The sequence below is a fragment of the Amphiura filiformis genome, chromosome 6 (assembly GCF_039555335.1).
Source record: "Amphiura filiformis chromosome 6, Afil_fr2py, whole genome shotgun sequence".
NCBI lineage: Eukaryota > Metazoa > Echinodermata > Ophiuroidea > Amphilepidida > Amphiuridae > Amphiura > Amphiura filiformis.
The window spans coordinates 53,774,604-53,800,739 of record NC_092633.1 but is presented as its reverse complement, the minus strand read 5'-3'; the positions used below and the strand labels follow the sequence as shown (position 1 = coordinate 53,800,739).

At 37.5% G+C, this 26,136-nt stretch overlaps 2 protein-coding genes across 2 annotated transcripts; both read left to right on the top strand.

Annotated features, from left to right (window-relative positions):
* Positions 1-1,223: 1,223 nt before the first annotated feature.
* LOC140154611 (uncharacterized) lies at positions 1,224-11,119 on the top strand. The gene is made up of 8 exons (XM_072177179.1): positions 1,224-1,245; positions 2,031-2,390; positions 3,076-3,201; positions 3,571-3,933; positions 5,056-5,166; positions 5,661-5,771; positions 9,057-9,939; positions 11,053-11,119. The coding sequence occupies exons 1-8, from the start codon at positions 1,224-1,226 to the stop codon at positions 11,117-11,119; spliced, it is 2,043 nt and encodes a 680-aa protein (XP_072033280.1).
* On the top strand, positions 11,074-26,136 carry LOC140155620 (uncharacterized). The gene is given in 19 exon segments (XM_072178533.1): positions 11,074-11,163; positions 11,454-11,828; positions 12,939-13,052; positions 13,271-13,606; positions 13,716-13,826; positions 14,472-14,582; positions 18,289-18,651; positions 18,937-19,062; positions 19,689-20,060; positions 21,040-21,159; positions 21,645-21,779; positions 22,378-22,498; positions 22,624-22,695; positions 23,124-23,195; positions 23,476-23,547; positions 23,723-23,794; positions 24,714-24,797; positions 24,950-25,170; positions 25,173-26,136. Coding segments are annotated over 19 exon segments (3,804 nt in total). The 5' UTR covers positions 11,074-11,138; the 3' UTR covers positions 26,075-26,136.

The window sequence follows — 26,136 nt, the reverse complement described above, 5'->3', positions numbered from 1 at the left end:
AGTTTATTTGGTGACGCCTGAGTGCGGCCTGACGATGTGCAACAAACATGATACTGTTTTCTAAGTCATGCGTCTTCTCTCAATAGTTGTTTTTGACTATGTTACATGTACAACAAATATGATACTAGGGTATGGTTTCCGGGTACAGCGTCTTCGCTTTAAAATAATTTGTTTGGTGAAAATGGTAACACAAAATGCCAGTATGCATTTCCCAAGTTCATCGTCTTCTTTCGGAATGATTTTGCGTCATGCGCGTGCGGATGTTACAACAAACATAATTTTAACCAACAAAAGTCTAACATCTTTCAATAAGAGTTTGTATATGGATAATGTACGACTTGCCATCCCTTCCCAAAAAACCTTATAATGCATAATTTCCAGAACGGAACAGCCTGACAAACTTGTGCTAAGTTTTCATACTTCCATTATAGCATGGATATCGGTGCTTAATTTTCGATGCCTTTAAGAAAAAAAAAATGCAAATATTTTTTTTCCATTATGAGAAGTGTTTCACCTATATTCCGTCTAATCCACTGCAAATGGTAATATAGTATTTTCAAAACCGTATTTTGGTTATAGTATAAAAGCCGTCAGTGTGCCGACATGGATGGTACATTACCATAAAATTGGTATTTTTTAATGACTGCAATAACATTACTTTGACATTAGCTAATGGATAATTCCTTAATGCCATTATCGGTTCTGTCATTTATCAGGCATGGTAATACAAAAGCGACTTAATTACAACGAATTATTCATCATTTACATTAGATGCGTAGACATCATCAAATATTGATAGAGGATAATGGTGAATAACATGAGTACATAATTACCTATGCATTAATTGTCTATTGTGATTACAATCATTCTTTATATATAATCACAGGAGCTCACCGACACAGATTTTTTATATAATTAATAGTTGTAACATTATAAATTATAAAACTGTTTGGAGCGCCCGCTACGGCGGCGCCCCTATATTGGCTTGACGTTGCAAATTGCTTCAAATTTTGGTCTTTCCAGATTTACTTTGCATCTGTTTTGTTTAAAAGTAAGTGCTTAGAATAAACAACACAACTAACTTGGTTTTGATTTTGATTTTATTACTGTTTACTAATATGCATTGAATGCAAGTAAAGTAGTTATATATACAGCGGGAATTAACGCTTGAAATACGAAATTAATAAAAATACCCTTAGGTCTTCTAAAAACGCTTTCAAGAGATGGCGTTATTGCGGTTGCAGAGTATGATCCAGGTGAAGAGAGGCATGATTTGATGTGCAATTGATCCAAAAAGCTGCTTTGTCGATCAAGGAACCAGGAATTCTATCGATAAATATGGTTTCTTGTTTTAAAAAAACTCTTATCCCTGAAAAATCTAGCGCGGTAGTTGCAAATGACATTTGTTATCAGTGTTATTTAAAACATTTACCTTTAAAAAATCCTTCAAATGCTCTTAAAACCTGATATCCGCGGCGAATTTCTACTGGCAGTTTTTTAACATATTATGACATTGTAACATATATGATAGACAACATATTTTATGACTTTGTTTTGGTTGCTTGCATTCCATATTCTGAAATATTCTTTCATCCTTTTGTGATACGGGGGCATTTCCACCCTCACCAAAAAAACCCAAGAAAACAGCAACATGGGCTTTTCACCCTGTGCCCCCTCCCCAGCCCAGTCCTGGTACCGCCACTGCGAACACTAAAGCTACTAGCCAAATTTTACGTTTCAAACTTGGCATATCAACGATAATCTACCTTTCGGAGTAAAGGAATCTCACAATCATTTAAATAATAATGATCGTGAGATGCACATAAAACTAATCATATCATGCCGATACAAAGGAAAGATCTTCATAAGTTATACACGTACTAACCAGGAATAACCTCATGGTCTTTCGGTGGCAGTTCATAACAAAATATAATTACAAGGATCAACCAATCATAGCCCATACGATAGATATTGATGGTCTTATTAAATCATGATAACAAATTTTATTATACACTGGTTTTGTTTTTCAGGTACTTGCAATCCAACCACAATCTATCTTCCTCCCGGCACGCAGGTAAACCTGACTTCAGTCAACTACCCCAATAACTATCCAAATAACGCACAGTGTGAATGGAATATCATCGCTAAAGAGGCCGGCAAAATCGTCGTTAGTTTTTTGGATTTCAACCTGGAACGCAACTATGATTACCTGTATATCGGACATTCTCCTGATGTTGTGAGTGCTGACTTGATATTATCGGGGACCAAGGGTGGATCAGCACCTGATATATTCGCGACAAATGAAAGCACACTATGGATCACGTTTGTTACTGATTATTCGGTAACTAAAAGAGGTTTCGCACTTCTTCTGCAATGGGAAAATATTACAGGTGAGGTTGTGAAGGAACTTGACTAATCTATGTAATGATCGATTGTGAATAATAATAGAAAGTATACCGGTATTGTATTTAAGTATTCGTTACTGCCCAGCACTATACATTCAGGAACCGAGGAGGAATGACAGGTGCTGGCCCAGGGATGGGCACGACTTATGTCATTATCCTGTCTTAGCCTAATGTATATGAGGCATGACTAATATATAGTTTAAAAGCACATTTGGCTACTATTTGTTGTGAAACACAGACACACACACACGACATCACACATTACACCTTCTTGCCGTAGCTGCCATTTAAGAGTATGCTTTCTCCAAAATTTTGCCCAAATTGGACCACACAGATGGATTCAGCAACTCTTTGCCATTCTAAATATGTCTACTTTTATATACTTCAGACCAACAATTTAGCAGTTATGAGGTCCAACAGTTTCCATTATTCCAAGGTTAAGACCAACCTTAATGACCCAAATATGTGTACACCCCATAGACACTGGATAATAGCAATGCATGTGTGCAAGTGGCGCCACTTTCCTGCGCCTGCGTAATTTGTGGGAGAAGTAGCATTTTGAGAACGAACGTACGAAAGAAAGAAAGAACCTGTAAGAAAAAAAAGGCTGTGTAAATATTATGATTGACCATATGAACGATGATATTTCAAACATTTTATATACTTCTAGATGATCTATCCTGCGACAATGAAACGCACCATACATGTGATCATCACTTCTTGATATGCTTTGACAAGGAACTAGTTTGTGATTTCGAAAATCACTGCCCTATGGGAGATGACGAAGCGATGTGTAGTAAGTTGATTACACTTATGTATTATTATTACATCACATAAAAATGAAACAGGCAATGAAAAGATAATTATGTGAAAGAAGAGGAGAGAGAGGGGAGGGGAGGATGGAGTGAGGGGAGGGAAGAGGAGAGAAGAAAAGAGAAATGTAGGAGTGAAGAGAAGTGTGGAGAAGATAAAAGAGGGTACTAAAAAAAAAAAAAAAAATGGAGATGGGATGTGACAGAAAGGTCACGTGTAGTCACGAGAATAATCATTTTGTGATTTGAACAACCTTTCTAATTCAATCAATCGGTGATGTTCACACATAGGACTAAATACAAAGTGATTGCCAAGAATAAACTAGCACATAATACATCATCACCTTTTTCAGATTTTTGCGGAGATACACTGGTGGATATTCGAGGATACCAATCTTCTAATATCTCTTATACCACACTAACCACGTCATCACGCGAACCATCTTGCTTCTGGATAATCCAAAGTCACGTAGGCAGAATTATACTGATAAATGTGATTCACTACCATTTTAGGAGAACTTGGAATTATGATGTTTTTGCCATTGGATATGGTAATGATTCCTTTGATGTTGAATCGGTATTTCTTCAGAGACATCAAGAGAGCGCTATTTTTCAAACTATAGCTGCCGATGGACCTCTGGTTTGGTTGGAATTCATTAGCAACAAGTATAAAGGCGACAGCAACATATTTCTAGTCGTTTCAGAAGAAGCACCTGGTAAGTCGCTGTAAGCATTGACTGATTCTGTAAAGAAATTATTGATGGAACTTAATTTATATTATTCTAATTGCCGTAATGTATGTAGTCTTGATTCAAGCCCGTATCCACTATCCACCCGGGGCCACATACTGTATGTTACGCGTGTAACAGCCAACGATAGTGATCGATTCTCCACAGACGAATCCAATTTCAAGCATTCCTATACCTCAATAGCTGCCAAAGTTGGGTCCCCGTCGGCTCAATCTCACCTAAAATGTGAAATAATGCGGCCTTGGAGGGTATTTTAAACTGCATTCTATCACCCGTGTTACACGTAGACAAAAGAATGATGACAGTTTACAACACAAAATAATCTAACATCGATTTTTAAGCGGCTTTTTGATGTTGCGGGGACCCAAAGATGGCCGACCAAATCCTGACCATGACTTGGCTCGATGGATTCGTCTATAGCGATAGGGGTGCTCAAATATACGTTCTTGATTAATGTGTATTAAATCTCCGAGATTCCAGATTTTATGTAGACTACCAAATATAGAAAATAATGAAATGCCACTAAAGCACTTGGTGCATGCGCGTAAATGGTCAACACAGCTGTTTCGTATTGGAAAAACAACAACCAACAACCTTCTCGACCGCAAGATTGACAACAAATGGGCGGTCTGATCATCGTACAACCACCAATGAAAACAGCGTATTTCATCAGTGCATTGGGTAATTTACATACAAACATTTATGAGCTAAACAAGTTGTACAAGACGATCGGCTTCGCCTCCCCGATCGCGGTTTGTAAAATATACCATGATGATAAAACTGACAGTGCCAATAGCTGTGGGTACTCGTTTTGCTTGTCATTTCAATGGTGCGAAATATTAATGATCATTGTAAAAATTCAGTTGATTTTATTGGCCTGAGGAAATCAGCTGGTCATAGTATATTGAGACCGTCTTGAACAAGAATATACTGTATGAAGATGAAGATAATGATAGTGATGCCGATGATGATTGTAACATGTAGTCCCGGTCATGTGGTATCCCTTTGATCGCGAGACCTTGAAAGGATGAATGACTGATGCACACGGTTTATAAAAATTTACAAAACTATCTCTGTTGATTCGCGTAGTGACGTGTGATGGCCAATTCCCATGCGACTCGGGCCTTCAATGTGTAAACGAAGTCGATATCTGCGATGGATTTCCAAATTGTTGGGACTTTTCAGATGAAATCGGATGTGGTAAGTAGGCTATATGTGCTTTAAATCAACAGACGGTCGGGCGGAGATCCATTAAAACAGTCTCTGCAGACTCTCCGCCAAGTCCTATCTTTTCCTAAAATAATAGTACAGTGTGTCCCTGAAATAACTGTACCGGCTGAAACTTTCATTTTTGAGTATTGTAATACCCGAACCAAACAAAACTAAATGCAGACAGCAAACGAACTAAGGTGCCAATTATGTTCTCCCCTGTATACCCTAAACAAAGACAAATTTCTCCCTTTTTATGGCTTTGTGTGACATTCGAGGTCCCTCAAGGATCAATCATGGGCCCAACATTTGTTTTATTTAATCAAGTTTCATTATTGCTGATGTTTTCATAAGCATTGTGGTTTTGCTCAGGATTCCAAATAAGCAAAAGAACTAATAGCATGTTTTACGAATTGAAAAGGTTATTTGAATTCGCACATTTTTGACACTTTGAAATGGTGACACCAGAATTTATTTGTTTGCAGGAAAATGCAATGAAACGGGGTATCTATGCAGATCTGATGATTGCATACATGTAGATGCGCTTTGTAATGGTATCTCTGAATGTCCAGATGTGTATGACGAGCTACACTGTGGTGAGTTAACTTTTTCTGTAACGTTATATTCACAACGTCAACACCTTGTGCATGCATTCCAGCAAGCAACAAATAAATAAATAATAATTCTAGTCAGTCATAAAAGTATACCTTGCTGATACAGTAATAAATCCACCAGATATTGGGTATAACGATGATAGTGATAGTGGTAGACTATCTCCTCAGACAGTCGATAGACACTGACAAGTCCAAAGGGATTGACATCATGCCCAATAAGACGAGCAGAGAGAAGAATAAGTATCTAACCGATCTTGACTACGCAGACGACATAGCTTTAACAGCTACGTTATCACAAGATGCCCAAGATCTTCTGTTATCTTTAGAAGATGCTTCCGCCAAAGTTGGCCTCTTTCTCAATTCCAAGAAGACAGAATATATGTGTATTAATGGAGATAAGAACCCAACTCCAATCCTTTCCCGGGATGGCACACAACTCAAGGAGGTGTCGGACTTTAAATATCTTGGTTCATTTGTTGCCGACAGCAAGAAAGACTTTCTGACTCGCAAAGCTCAAGCATGGAAAGCTTGCAACAAGCTGCACACCATCTGGCAGTCCAACATATCAAGAAATACCAAGCTTGCCTTCTTTAGAGCCTCCATAGAGAGTATCCTCTTATATGGAAGTGAGACCTGGACAATGAAGAAAGATCTTCAGGACCGTCTTGATGGTACCTACACGCGGCTGTTGATGAGGGTTCGAAATATATCCTGGCGTGAACATAAAACCAAAGCAGAGATCTATGATGGTGTTCCACAGGTGTCCTCCATCGTTGCTCAACGGCGAGCCAGATTTGCAGGCCACTGCTACCGTGCAAAAGACCAAATAATTTCAGATGTCATCTGTATGAGGCTTCCACGAACATGTAGAGGAAGAAGACCATTCAACTACATTGACTGTGTGGCAAGGGACGTCAATCAAGAAATTAATGACCTCCCAAATCTGATGGCTGATAGAGATTCCTGGAAAAGAATTGTAAACTCTTTCTCGGATGCGTCCGCAAGATAGATAGATGATAAAACATATATCTCAATGACGTTTTGTATTCGCTGTCAAAGTGACGTAATAAATCGGATTAACTACCATAGCAATGGATGAATACAATTTTGACTATATCGCCCTGCACTACAAGCAGGTTGCACTTATCACCTGTGTATGTCTGCAATCATAGATTGAATACAATACCTCTCTATTCAAAGATACTTATCTTACAGGTGCGAGTGATCAGAATGATATGGTTCAATGCATAGGTAACGCGTGAACGTTGTAGTGCAAGGCGATGTAGTCAAAATTGTATCCATCCATTGCCATGGTAGTGAATACTACATCGATCGTTGTACTTTCTCAAATTGAATTTGTATGACCTCATCCTCATCCTCTGGTTCCTATTAGAACTTGACGTTGGTGGCGCTGTTTTGAAGTTCAGTAACTGGTCATAGATGTGCGGTAGAAAGTGCTTGCCCTAATCTCGGTTAAGTGTATTGCCTCTCTTTTCCGAATCGAGATGACTTCTTTAATGTTCTTCAGTTTCTGTTTTTCTCTGTGTCTGATGATTTTCGCTTCCTCCTAAATTACATGTTTTTCTCTGCTACGTGGTCCGTGGTGGTAGATTTTGTTGACCTCTCCCGTGATAGAGGCCTTTCTCTGCGATCCGGTAAAGCTTTGCTTGAGGATTTGTCAACTTCAGATTTTTGTTCTTGTTCATATTTGCTCTACCTGGTTGAGTTTGTTTCACAGTAGTTGCTCTCGTGCAATGTGCATTATGTTGGCTTATTTTAGTTCTTTTCTTAATGATCTTTTGTTTTTATCTACATTTTGTATAATTTTAACCCTAACCGTTTTATGATATATATTTGTTATAAAAGAAGGTTAAGATGGCCGAGCGGTTGCGCTGTCGGCCGGGAGAATACGATCGGCGAAGGTTCGAGGCTTGGGCTTGCCTTAGGTTAGAATTCTCTTCCTCTCCCAAAAATGTTCCAATAAGGTCATATATCCTACAATTATGTTCAGTTACTTTACAGAATAAAATTGTAGAATTTCTTCTCATCACCCCATACACTGCTTAGCACGTGCATAATATAGGTATTGTGTGTGCGACGTCCCGTGGTTCGGAAGCCACGTAAAGCCGTTGGTCCCATTACAGGACGAGTCAAACCCTGTGCACGTTTGTGTCAGAGCTATTCGAAAAGAGAAAGGGGGCCATCTCCGGTTCTAATATCTGCAATCAATCCTAAGTTCCAGGATCGTGCATAGGTGAAAAAACTGTGCACGTAAAGCCAGTGCGAGTTATCGTCGTTTATATGAAGTCTGCACTAAAATCGAGAAAGGAGGTTAATGTTAAAGAAAACGTCAACAAGAATAAAGTCATTCAATTATTATTAAGCGAAAAATCGCAGCCTAAAAACGCAGGCAGCATTTTCTTGCAACGGAAACAAAAACGTTTGGACCTTTCTTATTTATCATTTTTTATTTAGCTCCATGTGGAGAATCTGTGATTCAACTAAATGGAACGGAAAAGAAATATCTGAGTACTTTTAGCTTCACAACTCAATTCTTTCCTCAAATTACGTGTATATGGTTGGTAAAAGGAATGCCAGGATTCGATATTGTAATCGATATTAAATACATCGATCTTCGATTTCAATATTTGATTGTTGGTGTTGGAGACAACGCTAGTAATGAACATAGTGTTCGACATCGCTTTAATGGAGGGACTGTTCCTTGACCAGTAGTTTACAAGGAAACAGTGATTTGGATTCTTCTAGATGCTAGTACTTCTTACAATTTTGATCACGGAGGATTTGATTTGGATATTTTCAGTTACAATGAATCAGGTGGGTCACCTATTACTATTAATAATCATTATTATATAAATATAATTTGGAGTTTTCATATTACAAAACCAAACTTTTGAACACTGACCTGACAGTTTCGTATGTCTTGGACGACATACTTCCTCAGAGTGATTGGTATCCCATCATCCTCTTAGCTGCTGGTAACACAGCTCCATCCCCAGGGGCGTGGTCTTGAGGAGAGGGTCATACACATGACTGAGATGATAGGCCCCCTCGTCTCTGTTCATGACGGTAGGACCTCTCTTGCGAATCCATATTGATTCTCTGATGAAGCGAGTACTCGCATCACACTCCTTCTGTAACACTTTTGTATCGTCCCAGTTTATTACATGGTTCTGTTGAATAGCATGATCTGCTATGGCTGACTTGCTTTGTTCTGTGACCGACTCTTTTCTGGTCTGGCCCCCATAGAGTGTAAGCCTAGGCTGTGGAAGAGGTATGTCGACGACATCCTTGAAATAGTGAAAGACAATCAAGTTGACAACCTCACAGACCATCTCAATAACACTGATCCAACAGACAGTATAAAGTTCACCTACGAGAAGGAAGAGCAGGGTCGCATCCCGTTTTTAGACACACTCATCGTCAGAAAAGAGGATGGCTCAGTCAAATTACTGGTTTACCGTAAGGCGACCCACACGGACCAGTATCTCAACTTTAGCTCCCACCACCCCATATATCACAAGCTGGGGGTAGTTCGCACATTACTTGATAGAATGGACAAGATCGTCACAGAACCAGAAGACAGGCAAAAAGAGGAAGACAACATCAAGAAGGCATTGAAGATGTGCGGCTACCCAGAGTGGACTGTTGAATCTGTCAAAAAGAAGATCAGAGACAAACCTGCTAAATCCTCCAAAACTAAAACCAAAGACCCGTCGCAACAAACCAAGGGTTTGGTAGTTATACCATACGTGGAAGGTGTGGCTGAGAGAGCCAATCGGGTGTTTAGGAAGCATAACATTGCCACCGCCATGAAGCCGAACACCTCATTGAGGAAGCTGTTGGTGCACCCGAAGGACAAAATAGATTCGCTTGATAAAACGGACTGTATCTATGAAATACCTTGCCAAAACTGTGACAGCACCTACGTGGGAGAAACCGGCCGAAAATTAAACACCCGGCTGAAGGAACATCAGAAAGAAACAGAAAAATTGGAAAGGAGCAAAAAGAACTTTACGCGCCAGACCAGAAAAGAGTCGGTCACAGAACAAAGCAAGTCAGCCATAGCAGATCATGCTATTCAACAGAACCATGTAATAAACTGGGACGATACAAAAGTGTTACAGAAGGAGTGTGATGCGAGTACTCGCTTCATCAGAGAATCAATATGGATTCGCAAGAGAGGTCCTACCGTCATGAACAGAGACGAGGGGGCCTATCATCTCAGTCATGTGTATGACCCTCTCCTCAAGACCACGCCCCCTGGGGATGGAGCTGTGTTACCAGCAGCTAAGAGGATGATGGGATACCAATCACTCTGAGGAAGTATGTCGTCCAAGACATACGAAACTGTCAGGTCAGTGTTCAAAAGTTTGGTTTTGTAATATGAAAACTCCAAATTATAATTATCTACAAACCTGATGAATCTCTTCACATTATATATAAAGTTGTAAGTGTTTGATATAGTTTCCTACCTTTGCAAGCCTGGTACAAGAGTAAATGCGCATGCAAAGCAGATTACAGAGGTCCAGGTTTACCTATATGAAGTGCATGAAGGCTAATATAATGTAAACGCAAACCTAATTGATTCCCAGAATTTGTTGATTACATAGCAATAATAATACGGTAGTGCGATAACTTCTTTGATATTTTGTCATTTTTGGGTTTTTCAGTAGAAGGAAATTGTAGGAGAAATGAAGAACGATGTGAATTTGGATTTCAATGTATCAATTCTTCATTCATTTGTGACGGACATGTCCAATGTCGGGATTTTAGTGACGAAACTAGATGTTGTAAGTATAAAGTTGTGACACAAGACACATGCCTGGATGTGAGTTTTTGTAATTTTTCGCGACTACCACAATTTACACAAAAATGTTTCTAGAAAGTGTCTAGCGGGATTGAATTTCTTAGTGGGTACGGACATGATGGTAGCTAATAACGTAGTTACGGACTGGACATTATATTTACACACATCTGAAAGGAAATGCTCATTTGCTTGCTCGTGTTATCATGGCGATCCATATAATAGTATCTGAGACCCCTATTTCATAAATGGTGCCGGAGTTTTGCTAAATCTTATTAGGATTACATTTAAACGATCAGCAGAATATTATGCTATTCACAGTAATACTTGGTACTATTATATTTATGTCAACCAAATATATGTCATGATAATGATGAAATTGTTTAATTTCAATTCCATATCATAAAATTGTTTTCATTTATCATGTTTATCTTTTAGCTCCGTGTACACCAGACCAATTCCGCTGTTCATCGGGAGTATGTGTCGACAAGTCGGCTCTTTGTAATGGAACGGCAGAATGTGACATGTTTGATGACGAATTATCCTGTAGTACGTATACATTGCTGTAAAGTTCGACCATGACAAGCAAGCAAACTAAATAAGCCAAGAGAGGAAGATTGATTTCGAACCAAACGACGTCTGTGAATTGAGCGTTGTTCAACAGATCAATTACAGTTTGTCGAAAATCGCAGGACACTGATGGAAGCCAAAACAGAAAGAACGCAAAGCATAGCTAATTCAAAGGAATAATACAGAACGTTTAGGATATTTAACTAGTGTAATGCTCCTAAATAGTAGTTTATCTCTTACTTCACAATTTGTATTATTTCTGTTTTTAGGTGATTTGTGTGGCTCTACAGAGATTTGGATGGTAAAAAATGAAAGCATTCTTTTGGAATCACCCGGATTAGGATCAACGTATCCATGCAGTATAAGTTGTCTGTGGATTATCCATGCAACTGATGAGGATGTCAAAATATACATAGAAATCGTCAGATTTAATATGTATGGGCAAGATACATTACTGTTGTTAGGTAATGGTGGGAATCCACAGGATAAACATACAATTTTTGCTGATCTGAAAGGAAGTCTGTCGTCGGGGACAGGGCTTGTATCATCGAATAGCACCATATGGGTGTCTCTCCAGACTGCTTCTTGCGATGTGTATCGAAATGGCTACTTTGAGCTTATGATTGATCAGGTTCACGGTACAGGTAAGTGACACTGTACCTCGTGTCTTGATGCCACAATCCCTCATTTCAAATATTGAGTTTTAGTTTTGGTTTGGTAACGTGGTTTCCTATTATCCTCCTAAGCTCTTGAGTGACGTCATTATCGATATCTTTGTCTGTACCCTTTAAAGCAAGCCGTTTCGGTTTTCAATTCAGTTTGTTATAATTATAATCGGAAATCAGGTTTGAAGTTACCTTGATCAAATTATACAAAAAGAAGTTTTTAAATCTCGCAGTGCAATATTCACGAGCAGAGAAGTCGAACAAGTCAATCTACATTTGAAAGCGTGATTTAGTTTTGGAAATACCCTAGGCATAGGATCGATATAATAGAAAGCTATATGACTTCCAATATCTAGGCTGGTTTAAATTGACTTTTATTCATTACTCGATGAGAAGAGAGAAGAGAGAGGGGGGAATAGGGTATGGGGGTGTAAGGGGAGGCAGAAAGAAACAGAGGGGAGAGAGCATTGGAAGTGGGAGGGGGAGGAGAGCTCAAGAGTGGAGTGGAATTTAGTGTGTAAGGGAGATTAAATATCGAATGTGGTGCAGGGGGGTTATATAGCGTAGGTGAAGGGGGGGGGGGGGGGTGGGAGGAGATCCTAGGTAATATGTATGGGTTGTGCTTTCCGGGGATAATAAACTAATTCATAATCAAATCATCTCCATCGTCATGCAAACAAAGCCCCCCCCTCAATATACTCGCATGATTTCTAGGTCTCGGGGCCGTAGAACTTGGGGAGTAATTATACAGTGAATGAAAGTATGCCACCTACGACAGACTTCTCTGAAGCATCAACTACCGCCCGCGGTGATAGATATCCGATATAAATTATGTCAGTACAATATGCCATTATGGTTATACCCTACTTATTAGCATGTCTCTCAGTTCTCACGATGTCTGTCTACGAAGGGTTGAAAGCCGAATTTATTCTTGATCGCTTTTTCAAGAAAAGTGAATAGCACGCATGCTCTGTGTTTATTTCCGTTTAGATCGATAACCATCGTATTAAACGACAACGTTTTATAAACGATCCTTGGATATGGGACAACTGACATTTATTCCCGGCATTTATTTTATATTTCCGCTAGATCTTTGTGGTGGTAGAATGATGTGTGAATCAGAGCCAATCTGTGTTGACCAGAAAGCAGTTTGTAATTATAGAGCAGATTGTTCTGATTTCGGTGATGAAGCCAATTGTCCAGGTAAGTGTTGTACAAGAAAATAAAATATAGAGAAAGAATCAAATGTTACATAACCATTTCAGCGACATTTTTTACAATAAAAGGTAACCTTTGCCTGATACAATTGGTGTCAGATGTTGACGATTTGTTTTAGGTGTCTATAGCGTAAATGTTGTCTTGTCCTCAAACTCGTTCAAATTCATTTCACAATGTTATTTCGTTCCTCTCTATCTCTGCAGAAATCTGCGGTAATCAGCAAATAGTTTTGTTAGACAATATGATATATAATTTCACACACTCTGGATATCTTGAGTGTGTGTGGACCGTTACAACCCAACCTGATAAGATGGTACGGATAACATTTGAGGAGTATAACCTACTTACAGGATATAGTAATTCAGTGGTAACAATTGGAACAGGAGATAAAATAATGGCAAAGTCAACGGCTATTTTCGAAGGTGACGGGCTCAGAGTACCCAAGGTTATTTGGGCGGAAGCTTACCAAATATGGATAACAGCAAAGCTTCACGATTCCACAGCTCGGATTACTCTTCTTTTAGAATCTTTCTTTTTAGGTAACGTACTTTATTTATAATTATGATAATTATGTATTTATGTAAATATCGGATAACTTACATATGGTTTATCTTAGCAGCTTTAAAGAGCGAAACTGCTTATTTTCAGATTGTTCCAATGAGAGCTTTGCATGTTCGTCAGGGCTGGATTGTATTGCTTTATCATCAGTCTGCGATGGATTCATCGATTGTGTGGATCTCAGTGACGAATTAGGATGTGGTAAGAATTACGCCGATCCTAGAGATATTGGTGCTCCTAATAGTTTGGTCAATATACTTAAATCAGATTAGCCATGTAGGAAGCGTCGGGAAAATTCAAATTCACAATGGGTCGTAACATTTTGGGCCGTTCGGGCTGCTTTCCATTAGAGGTTAATAAAAATGACTTAAAAACAGAACCGCAATATTTAATATTGAGTACCTATGAGGCAATCTGAGGTATGGGCCGAATTAGATTCCTACCAGGGTTGCGTCGACTGAACTTTCTCTGGCCACCATGACGAGCCAACCTGACCTGGTCAATTGTAGGTTTGACCTGCATAAGGGAATATCATTTTTCCACTGTCGATGACATAAAGGTATATTCTTATTACAGATAATATGTAGCAAGATAAACTACTACCGTAAAACCCCGTCTACAAGCATATATAGTGTTTTTTATAAAAGCTTAAATAATTCGAAGCAAGCGTTAATATACCAATACAATTGATCGGTCTTAAAATAATACTTGTTTGTATATGCTTGGATCCGTAATTTATTTGCTCAAACTCCATAATGGCGACTGGATTAATGTAGCTTTCATCAGAAGCACACTATATGCTTGTAGACGGGGTTTTACGGTATTCTACTTTGTTACGTTTTACAGACTCGTGTTCATCAGATGAGCTGCAATGTGATGGTGATGTATGTGTTGAAACCGCTTTAGTGTGTGATGGAAAGGCCCAATGTTCAGATCATCAAGATGAAAGTTTATGTTGTAAGGAGACAAAAATGTTTTAGATATTATTATGTTATGGTTTTATTGAAGGTTAAGACAGCTTTAAAAATGTGAAAATTGAGTTTCAGATTTGTACACGGAAAGTTCATCTAATTAAATTGTTACGTCTGTGACAATTCTGATATTTTCCGGCCTATAATAAATTTGAGTTGTAAAATAAACTTTACATTTGATTGTGGACTAACACATTTTTGTTTTCTTGATTTGTTTGAATTTTTGCTGTTTAAATTGGTCACATCTCGCCGCCGCACAGTGGGCCAGGGCGGAATCAAAGTGTGCCAAAATTAAAATTTGGTGAATGTGGAATTTCCAAACTTTTTCAGTTGTTTGAGAAAGAAAACATTCTGAAGTATATTATTTGGCCCATAATATATGTTTCGATGGATTTCATAAGTGTCGTTTAGTCATGAATTTGACCCAAAAGTGTCAAATTTTCTCTTAAAATGGTAAAAGTGTGAATTTTGAGAACAACTAATGTAACGTTAGTAAATGAGAAACTGTTGTCTTGCCATTGTGCATATGTCATACCTAGTAGTAGTCAAACCAGATCATTCAAGCCAAAATATAAATAATTGTATTAATCAGGAGTAATGAGGGGGCTAATTTGGTGAAATACGGTAAAAATATGCATTTTGGGAAAAAATAGAAATTTAGTTTGGATTCCTGTCGATTCCTGTTCAAAAAATAATGTTATCAGTTGTAGACAAGTCTTAGAACTATGTTGATGGCAATGGTTTTTGCAAATATTTGCCAGCCTGCATTCCAGGGTCCATACAATGTACCCTATTTGCTCACATTTCAGCTGATTTTGATGGATCAGTACGGCGTACGGGTTTATCATGTCATGTGCATGGCGCCCTCATATTGCTTAAATACCCTTGGGATTTTGCGGTTTTCACTACAACTCTGCTCTAAGAAATAGCATATAAGGTCTCAATATTTTAAAACATCATTGTTCGAGATAAAACAAAATCATGGAATCTTTATCAAAAACGTTTTTTATGCTGCTTATGCAGCAGGCTCACTTTCAGATATAAATTTATCATAGGCCCTACCATGTTTGTATGGATGCTTTGCACATTCATCATAGAATTGAACTGCCAGATAACATATAGCTTAACATTTTGAAAGGTATTAAAAGACACTGTAGACACTATGTGGATTATTTTACACTCAAAATAAAGACTGGCTTAAAGGCCCTTTCAGTGATTTCACAGGAACATTAAAAAAAAATGGAAATTTGTCAGAGTTGCTTAGAAATAAAGAATAAGTCTACAGAATTTCATTAAACCACTTTTCCCCTGAATACATCGACAAATTAGTCAAAAAACAGAAGTTTTAGAAAGGTTTTCTACTTCAACTCTGAGAAAATCGAGATTTTCGTACAGTGCGCCACCAATCGACTGGAAAAACTTCCTAGTCCAGTGTTTCTAACACGGGGAAGTAGAGTCTAAATTGATTTAAAACAGACGCTTTTAAGCTACAATTTTGTAGTAGAAAACAAAATAAGCAATTAAAGGTCACCGAGGCAAACTAACGGTCAATTCAAATATGAAAAACAGTTAAAATTGTGTATTTTGTTTAAAATAGTAGCTACTGATGTAATAAGTAGTAGAAACAATACGCAACGCGTGTTGGTACGTGGAGAGTGAGCTTCTTTCGATCTCGAGTCGGACTTTTGTACTGTCAGTATCAAAAGTCCAGAATCATGCAAATGCTTTATTTTGTCTAAAATACACGGCTTTCGACCGAACCACTAGCAGGCTATGTTAGCACATCTATGCCAATTACAAAGGTACCAAAATCTGAATTTTGATGATTTTTACGATCGTCCGGATGAGCAAATCACTGAATGGGCCTTTAACCGGAAACTGACATTTGATGAAGAACTCCAATGCAGCAGCTGAACTTTCAGCTGCAGAGGTTCGTAGCACTGCTCATTCTGAAGGAACTTCATCAGCACCAGCACCTCCTAGAAGGGCCGAGACGTCCATCGAATATGTGGGAGGCACTGTCGATCGTTCAAAGAAAAGGAAAGCACATGATCTTTTAGAAGAAAAAGAGCCTGATATACGCAGCATCACAAGGCATATGCTAACTATACATTTGGATTAGTTTTTGGATTAGTTTTGTGACGTTTTAATCATGATAATGGTATATATCATAAAACAATTTCATGAAAGTAGCTCAGTTTCACAGTTCATATGAAAAACCCTAAGCTCTGTGCTGAAATTAAGGACATGTGATAAAGTTGTGGTCGTTTTGGTCGGAAAAATAATTGTTTTTAAAATTATGAATATCAGGGAATTAGAGTAGGCCTAGGTCTATTCTAACCTCATTAGCCTTTTGATTGAAACGTGCATTCATATATTACATGCACATTCTATTCTGCTTTGAACATTCATATAAATTATAGAATTTATGCATGAAAGAAACTCAAGACACAAGAACCCCATGGTCTGCCAATTTTAAATGTGACATCTAGATTTGGTATTACGTCTAGGCCTACTTGAAAAAAATCTAATTCACATTCGCATTTATAGCGAACGACCAAATCACGTGTCTGTAATGGAGAATTGCAATTTGAATCAAATTATTTATTGTCGTTTGTGATGACGTTGAAGTTGTAACATCCGGGGTGGGGATCTTCCATTGACATGGTATACGTATTATGTGCTTGCCTTTTGGGGTGCTTTTTTGCCAATTTTGATAAAGCGATGGGTGGTTTTTCACCATAGACGAAAACGCCCAGTATTATTGTGTATTTTGATAAACATATTGGTAAAAGCACCCAATTTGAGCAAAATCGGTTGCTTTTTCAAGGAAATTGGTATATTAATGGGTTGCAAATTAGGGCCAAAATTACGTTTAAGACAATGGCAACGTTTTGGAGTCCGGCAGGAAGAATCACCTACAAATTTTCCCCCACCCCAGGCCCACCCCAACATTTAGTCTGGCTGGTTGTTTGTTTACTTATATTAAACAATTACAATGTCTGCATTTTATTGATGTCATACGTATTAGAAAATGCCGTCAGTGAATTTTGCAATCCGTATAACCTTGAATATGCTATTTGATAATACTTTTCCAATCGGACATTTGAATCACTGTTGTAAGAGTAATTAACCAATCACGGCTCGTTATTTTAATGACGTCATATGCCTTGGAAAATGGCTCTATTGGATTCCGCAGTCCTTAAAACCCCCGATTTGAAAGTTTTATAATAATTCTTACACAGGCATTTGAATTATGGCGGGAGGAATAATTGACCAATCATATATCAGCATATTAATGACGTCATACGCTTTCCAAAATGTCATCATTGAATTTTGCTCCCCTTGGAACCCCTATTTTGCTTTTTCAATTAAAATTTTAACATATATCATCTGAAATACTGTTGTAAAAATAACCGACCAATCACCGTTCAGCATTTTGATGACGTCATACATTTCTAAAAATGCTTCCATTGAATTCTGCAGCCTCGAAAACCCCTAATATAGTCATTTTACCATGTTTGTATGCGTTTGATTGTCCGTTTATAATTTTGGCACACTTTGAGGCGATTCTGGCCCACTGTGCGCCGTTGTATCGATGATTCTGTGTATACACTTGAAAGAGCTTTTACATTTTGAAGTCAAAATAAAATTATTTCAAAACCTTTTGCAATATTGTTATATTTCTCAAGTTCCATGTGGAGATACGATTATTCATTTGTCAACGAATTACAAAACCGGGGAATTGACATCACCAAACTTTCCTGGTAATTACGACAATAGTATGATGTGTCTGTGGTTGATACAATCGCCCGAATTCACACAACTGATTTTAAACTTTGAAGAAGTCGACGTTGAATATCGCTATGATTATGTCTATGTTGGGGAAGGCATTGATTCTGACAATGCTACGTCAACCCTTTTACCATTGACTGGACGATTGCCTCCATTGACTGTAATAAGTCCAAGTAACACTGCGTGGATAAGATTTGAAAGTGACTACATAATTTCCGCAAATGGATTTTTACTTCAATTTACGATTCTAGAAGCATCAGGTAAGTTGGAAGATGGCGAATGGTGATTTGCAGACGACGACCTATTATTATCATTGACTTCAGACGAGATTATCAAAGATACTGACAAATACGCTGAATTAAAGAATCAAATAAATTAAATAAGGAACCACGGTATCGTCATGAATACAGACGAGGGGCAATACAAGTAAAGACTCCCCCTGCGGTAAACGGAGGATCATCGCAAAATCAAGAGTGGAATAATTTATGATGATGATTATGAATGACAATGATGATGTTATTAATGAAAATATTTAATTTCCACAGAAAACTTTACCTGCAATGCTTACGATTTTCCTTGCGAATCAGGTCCAGGCTTGGTGTGCCTCCACAATCAACATAAGTGTGATGGACGACCGGTATGCCCTGATGAATCAGACGAGGCTGACTGTGGTAAATAGTTCAGGCTAGGTTTTACAAAGTCACACCTGGGAGTGGACCTTATGAATATTACGCTACAAACTCATTAAACAAATCAGTCCAATCTTATACCATAAGCCACAAATGCCACAAGCATGACACTTGTTACCAGCTGTCAACATTTGATATCATATTACATCAGGCGAAGGTCACTTTCTGGACAGTTGGACCGAATAATAAGGTCATCTGATGCAACGAATTCCCCAATCTGTGTCATTATATTGCCCTTGACTGTCTTACAAACTTGTAAACTGGTCATTTCAGGGACAGGGAAGGAGTTCCTTTAGGAAAGAAAATTGTCAAGAAGAATTGCTGAAAGTCAGGTGGCCTTGATAATGTTATGAGAGTTATTCCATTTTTGTACCCATACAACCCCACATGTCCATTGTATTATGTTGCAATGAAACAGGTGTGTCCCATACGGACCAACCTAGTGTAGATAAACAAACTGGAGCAATGCGTGGCTTGATATGGGCCAACTTGGCGACTTTAAAAAACCTTGCCGATATATTAGTATAAAATTTCGAAGCAAAGTACTTGATATAAGAGTCTGTACTTTTCTTACTTATTAACATTCGTGACGATTAATTTTTCTTCAGGAGAATGTGGGGCAAGATCATTGTATCTTCAGTTAAATGAAACTCAAAATTTGACGTCGCCAGGATATCCAAGCAACTACCCTAACGATCTAATCTGTCAATGGATTGTGACTGCAACATCCATTGATGAGACCGCTGTTGTTTGGGCAAAATTTATCGAATTTGACCTTGAACGGGGGTATGATGTATTGCGAATTGGCAATGGCGATGACTCAAGTGACGACTCGACTTTGATAAATACTTTTACCGGATTTTTGAAATTACGCGCGATTTCGTCAAAAGAATCAAAATTGTGGATGGCAATTGTGACTGATCGTTCTGGTACTAGGCAAGGATTTCATCTAGATCTATTCAGTATGGAAAGAACTGATGGTAAGAAAGCAAATAGGAAAATCTGACAGCACCTTTATTGACCTTCTTGATATTATTTTATAAGATGTCTCTTTAATATGTCAGTTTTTTTTCCTTGCCGCAGGAAAAATGGTGATAAAATCCGTTTAGGAAAATGTTCTCAAAAACAGTAACGTGTTAAATATATATTTGAATTCTATCGTTGATTTGCAATTATAAGTATTTCACAAAACTGTTCTCTTTGGCAACAGATGATCTGTAAACAGTTGTTTGATGGGAATTCATACTATCAAATCCAATTTTTGGTGACATACCTTGTTACAGTTTCATGCTGCTACGCAGCACTTCATCAGACTGGCAACCTTGCTTCTTCTTCTTTCCTGAAGTTGCTGCACCGGTGGCGGCGCCAGAAGCTGGTCGAAAATATTCGGTAAGAAATAGTTCCCTTCATCTCTGTTCATGGTGTTTCGCCCTCGCCGCCTGATCCAAATCGCCTCTCTAATCTGTCTTTTGTTCCTGTTGGTCTCCCTTGATTTAATATTGGCGTCCTCCCAACCTATGACATGGTTGTTTTGTGCAACGTGGTCTGTAATAGCAGACTTATTTACTTCTGTGAGTGAATATTTTCCATGAACAGAGATGTTTACCATTGCAACTTCAGGAAAGAAGAAGAAGCAAGGTTGCCAGTCTGATGAAGTGCTTCGTAGCAGCATGAAACTGTAACAAGGTATGTCACCAAAAATTGGATTTGATAGTATGAATTCCCATCAAACAGTTATAATTGACAATCCAGATGAACCTAATACAACATAAATGTAAACAGTTGTATATATAATGGTAATATGAGGTACTTTTTTGGCTTTCTTGCTCCATCTTTTTACTAACTCTATTTCACTTAAATTTATGTATGTTGTGATTTGAAATTGTAATTTAAAATCTGTTTTGAAGATTTGTGAAGATTTGGTTTGATGTCATTTGATATCATTTGATTTTGATTTAGGTTACCGATACATATGCCAAGAGGATGACATTAGATGTACCAATGGTTATTGTGCAGATTTGTCGGCAAGATGTGATGGTTTTAATGACTGTTTGGATTGGACGGATGAGATGGAATGCTGTATGTAATCGATATGAAAATTGGCATAAATTATTTATTAAAATATGTATTAAGATAATCTATCATAGATGACTGGAAATGATTTATAACTTTATGACGAATGTAAGCAATTTTTTAGAATAAAATATATCTTATTGACGTATAAACCTTAGAACTCCCTGCGACTATGGCAAACTGCTCGGGTTGGCATATGGCACATCGCACAAAATGGCGACGCCCAGTACAAAGCAAACGCCCTCTCTAATCTATTATGTTAAACTTTACAATAACATAGATCACTCTGCAATAACAGCGCCAGAAATTAAAAATCCATATTTTCATTGGGAGCACCGCATGTGTTACCACTGGTGCTCCCAATGAAAAGAAGGATCTTTAATTTGTTATAATAACCGGGTTCCTATTTCTTCTCTTCAAACTGTTAATAATTGTAATTTGAATCAAACTTGAGTTTATTTAAACACCTTTTTACGCTCTCTCATTCATAGATAATGTTACTTGTCCAGGGTCTTATCTTTGCGACACACCATCTAACCAATCCATTCCTAGGCCTTGTATTACTCAAGATGCCGTGTGCGACGGGACGGCGGATTGTCCAACAGGAGATGATGAGAAACAATGTGGTTTGTTTAATTAATTAATTTTACGAAACAGTAGAAAGCTTTCAGAACAAATTTATATAAATACCTTTATATTCTGGCTGTAACCTACATGCCTCATCAGAAGGTCACTGGTGGTGTTGTCTCCGATAACTGAATCAGACCGAAAGTCAGCAGGTTATCAGCAGACGACGCTTCCACAACCACATCAGTGGACTTCTAAAGAGGGATGTAAGTTAAAGCCGAAATATCAAGGTATTTATACAAATTTATGCTGAATGTACCACATAATTTTGTTTCGGTATTAATGACCAGTTGCTTACTCTTTACATGTCCTGTTCTTTACAAGTGTATATAACATGTTTTCGTGAAATGGTTTGAACAATCCATCTTTCACCTCATAATATTAATATATTTCATCTATCTGACATAGATAGCCAATATTTGTAAAAAAAAAAGCAAACAAACGTAACCAAATTATATAATATAAGCACCAGTACAACATTCCAAAACATAATCCAGTGGTTTTTAAGTGGATATTCAACGGTTTACGCAAAACTCTAGTTATTTTGGCTTGCATTCGCATTATGGTTTGGAATCGAACCTACTATTTTACTTTCAGATATCAAACGCTGTCCGCCACAATGTGAATGCAGCTTAGAGAACAAACGCTTCTCTGTACACTGTGTTAATGGATGGACAACACACACTGTGAAAAAACTGGCAAGAACGACAACAATATTGTAAGAGCAATGAAGTCAAAAATATTTTTTATCATTTGATATTCATACGTTTTGTCACCTCACTATACCAACAGATTTTCTATATTATTTATTGTTTGTTAATATTTTATTTTATTTTTATTCAGGGAACTTTCTGGTGCTGATATTCCTATTTTAAAACAAGGATTTTTCAAAGGACTAAGCAGACTACACATATTGTAAGTAAAACACGGTCATCCTGATATTGACATTGTGCATAATTTGCGCACCAAATACGTGTTCAGAAACCGACCTTTTCTAAGACATTGAAATATCAATGCTTATTTTTGTATGTTAGAAACAGTTAAATTAAAGCATACCTTACATAGCTAAGACTTGTGTTATCTTGGTCACGCAATGAAATAGGCAAATAAAATTACACTGAAGCCTTTTCGTCGCAGATAGGTCATGCAAATTACACTCTCTCTGAATCCTTATAACTAGAAAAATACATTGGAGATGATTTAAGCAACAAGTCCGTAAAAATGAACAATGAATAATTTTGAGCTTTGCCTCTGTATGAGATTAACACGACATAACTCAAATTGTTCAATGTAGACTGCGGTAAAGTTATTATTAAATGTATTGAATTATGTATGATTTCCAGATCTCTAACCAACAATAACATAAGTCACATAGAGATGTTGGTATTTGATGGACTGGAAAACGTTGTAAGCCTGTAAGTCACATCTTCTTATGTATTGAAAAAAATACAATCGGTGTTAAACGTTGAAAGAAAAATATTAGAACAAACGATTTGTCGACGACGAAGATAATGTTTGTGATAGTGGTCATGACGTAGATGCCGACGACGAAAGTTATACTAATTTGTGATAATGTGTAGAAGAGATGTTAGTACGAAGTGTATATTAGAAGAAGTTTGAAGCAGTAGAAGTTAGTACGAAGTAGAAGAATAAAGTACGAAGTAGAAGAATAAATTTTTTGTGTGTATCTTACAGTGACATGTCAAATAATAAAATGCAAACTTTGGAACCGAAACGATTTTCTGAACTCGTCAGTTTAGAAGTTTTGTAAGTATCCTATATATTTAAAATAAAATATCTTGTTAAAGGCCCTGATCCGATTTGGTAGTATCTAGTGCTACCCGCAGTCATTTGTCTTACATCACATCAAACATTTTCATGTCAAATTGATGAAATAAATTACCAATATTAAATTCTCAATGAATACTTTTGTTTTTCTTAGATATATGTGGAATGTTCCAATTACTACGATCAGAAAAGAGGCTTTTCATAATCTTCAGAAATTGAACACACTGTAAGTTACAAAAAGACACGAAAAGATACACGCGGCATAGAAAGACTATAATCTATAAAAGTACACTCATAGAAATGACTTGTTCGCCTTGTTGGCGCAATTCAAAAGGAGTAAGTTTGGACAACTCAAAAATAGTGTAAATGTTGCCCAAACAAAATTCATTTTAGTTATCCGAATTTAAAAAATGCTGAAAAAGCTCAAAACGTTTCGTCAACTAATCAACTTTGTTGGCATTGCTTAAAAAGTTGAAGTAAGTCGTTGCGTCAACTTTTTAAGTAATGCCAACTTCTGAATTCAAGTTCAGGGAACTTAGAAAATAAACATAGTTCAAAGAACCAATTAGCTGAGTTATTGTAACTCAACATGTAAGTTGATGTAACTCGTTCATATTAAGTTACTGGTACTTATTGTTTTGAGTTATTCCAATTTGGTACTTTGTTACTTAATTCACGTAATTGGATCATTTTCTGCACAATAAGCAGTATTCAAATATTTATTTTTGTAATCAGTGCAAAATTGTGTATACTATAGCAGTAGCACACCTCTAGAAAATTATGCTAACCTAGTTTCATTTTCTGAGTTGTAACAACTCAATAAGGTTATTGCAAATGAGTGCGACCAACATAATGATATCGAGTCAGCGTTACTCAAAATTGTACGCGTTGGCATTACTCGGAAAGTTGACGCAACGACTTACATCAACTTACTGAGTAATGCCAACGAACAATTTCTATGAGTGTACATATTTCTTTAAAAGACATATCAGTGAGTAATCTCCGACTCAGATAAGGCTATATGAATTAGAAATTAAACTACCGAATTAATTTAAACCACTTACACGCAAAGTTGATTGTGGTAATAATCTTTACTTTGAATACTGTATTGTTATTTAAACTATATATTTTTATACGCATTACAGCATTTTGGTACGGAACGTTGACGGTATTGATAGGATTGCTGTAGAAACAGGCGGTGTTATTGGTTTGGAAAATCTGCAAAAACTGTAAGTCTAGGGAAAAGATCACTTAACTGTTAAACTCAAGTAATTGTAAAAACACGATCTTGACAAATATCAGGTAACAATAATCTAATTAGCTTAATGTTTCGGCAAAAAATAAGTACCATATAAATTCCATTACGTCTTCTGTATTACAGATACGAAGATGATCATAGACTTTGCTGCCATTTTGACAAGCTTGAAGAATGCGTATCACTTGAGCCACAACCGCCTCTGTTTTCATGCGGTAGTCTGATGCAGATGACAGTGCTTCGTGTGTTTATGTGGATTCTAGGATTTAGCGCCCTTTTTGGCAATATTTTTGTAATTGTTTGGCGACAACGTGAAAAGGCGGGAAATCGAACTCAAGCGGTCCACTCACTTTTGTTTTAAACCTTGCTATATCAGATTTGTTGATGGGTTTGTATATGTTGATAATAGCCGCAGTAGATATCTACTATGGTGATGAGTATTTTATTGAGTCAGATCTGTGGCGAGCTAGCAATCTGTGTAGATTTGCTGGATTTATATCGCTCCTATCCAGTGAAGCATCCGTTTTCTTTATCACCTTGATAAGCGTCGACCGGCTAATTTGCGTTGCATTCCCTTTCAGCGGTGCCAAATTAACGCAACATTCATCACATGTAATAGTTTATATTTTGTGGGGAATATCCTTAATTATCAGTATAATACCTACCGTATTCGCGGGGCCTGAAAGTGATGTCTATGATCTGTCAGATGTATGTATAGGTTTGCCATTGATCACTCGACCAACCAGTTTCACTACATCTGAGGGATTCGATGTGACGTTACTTACCAATGGCACATTCACGGCTCCAACAGCTAGCAACACCAAACCTGCTTGGTACTATTCGATTGCTCTATTCTTAGGCGTGAATCTCCTATGTTTTCTGATTATTTTAGGTTGTTATGTGGCTATTTTTGAGTCCTTTCGTCGATCATCCAAGCGTGTAAGTAGGCAAGCACGAGACGATGAGAAAAAAATGGCTATTAAAATGGCGGTCATAGTTGGTACGGATTTCGTGTGCTGGATGCCCGTAATCATCATGGGTATATTGTCTCAGACAGGGTTAGTTACGATTCCTGTGGAGATGTATGTTTGGATTGTTGTTTTCATATTACCTATTAACTCTTCTCTCAATCCATACTTATATAGTTTGTCCTCAGTAATTGGGAATCGGAAGAAAGCCCTTGTTACTTCTATTACTATGCAGTCAAGAGACAACACGATTTCAAAGACAAATCAATCTGGAACAGAATGATTCCAAACACGCTATGTAATGGAGAGGAACACATATACTTGGTGATTAAATATATACTCGTC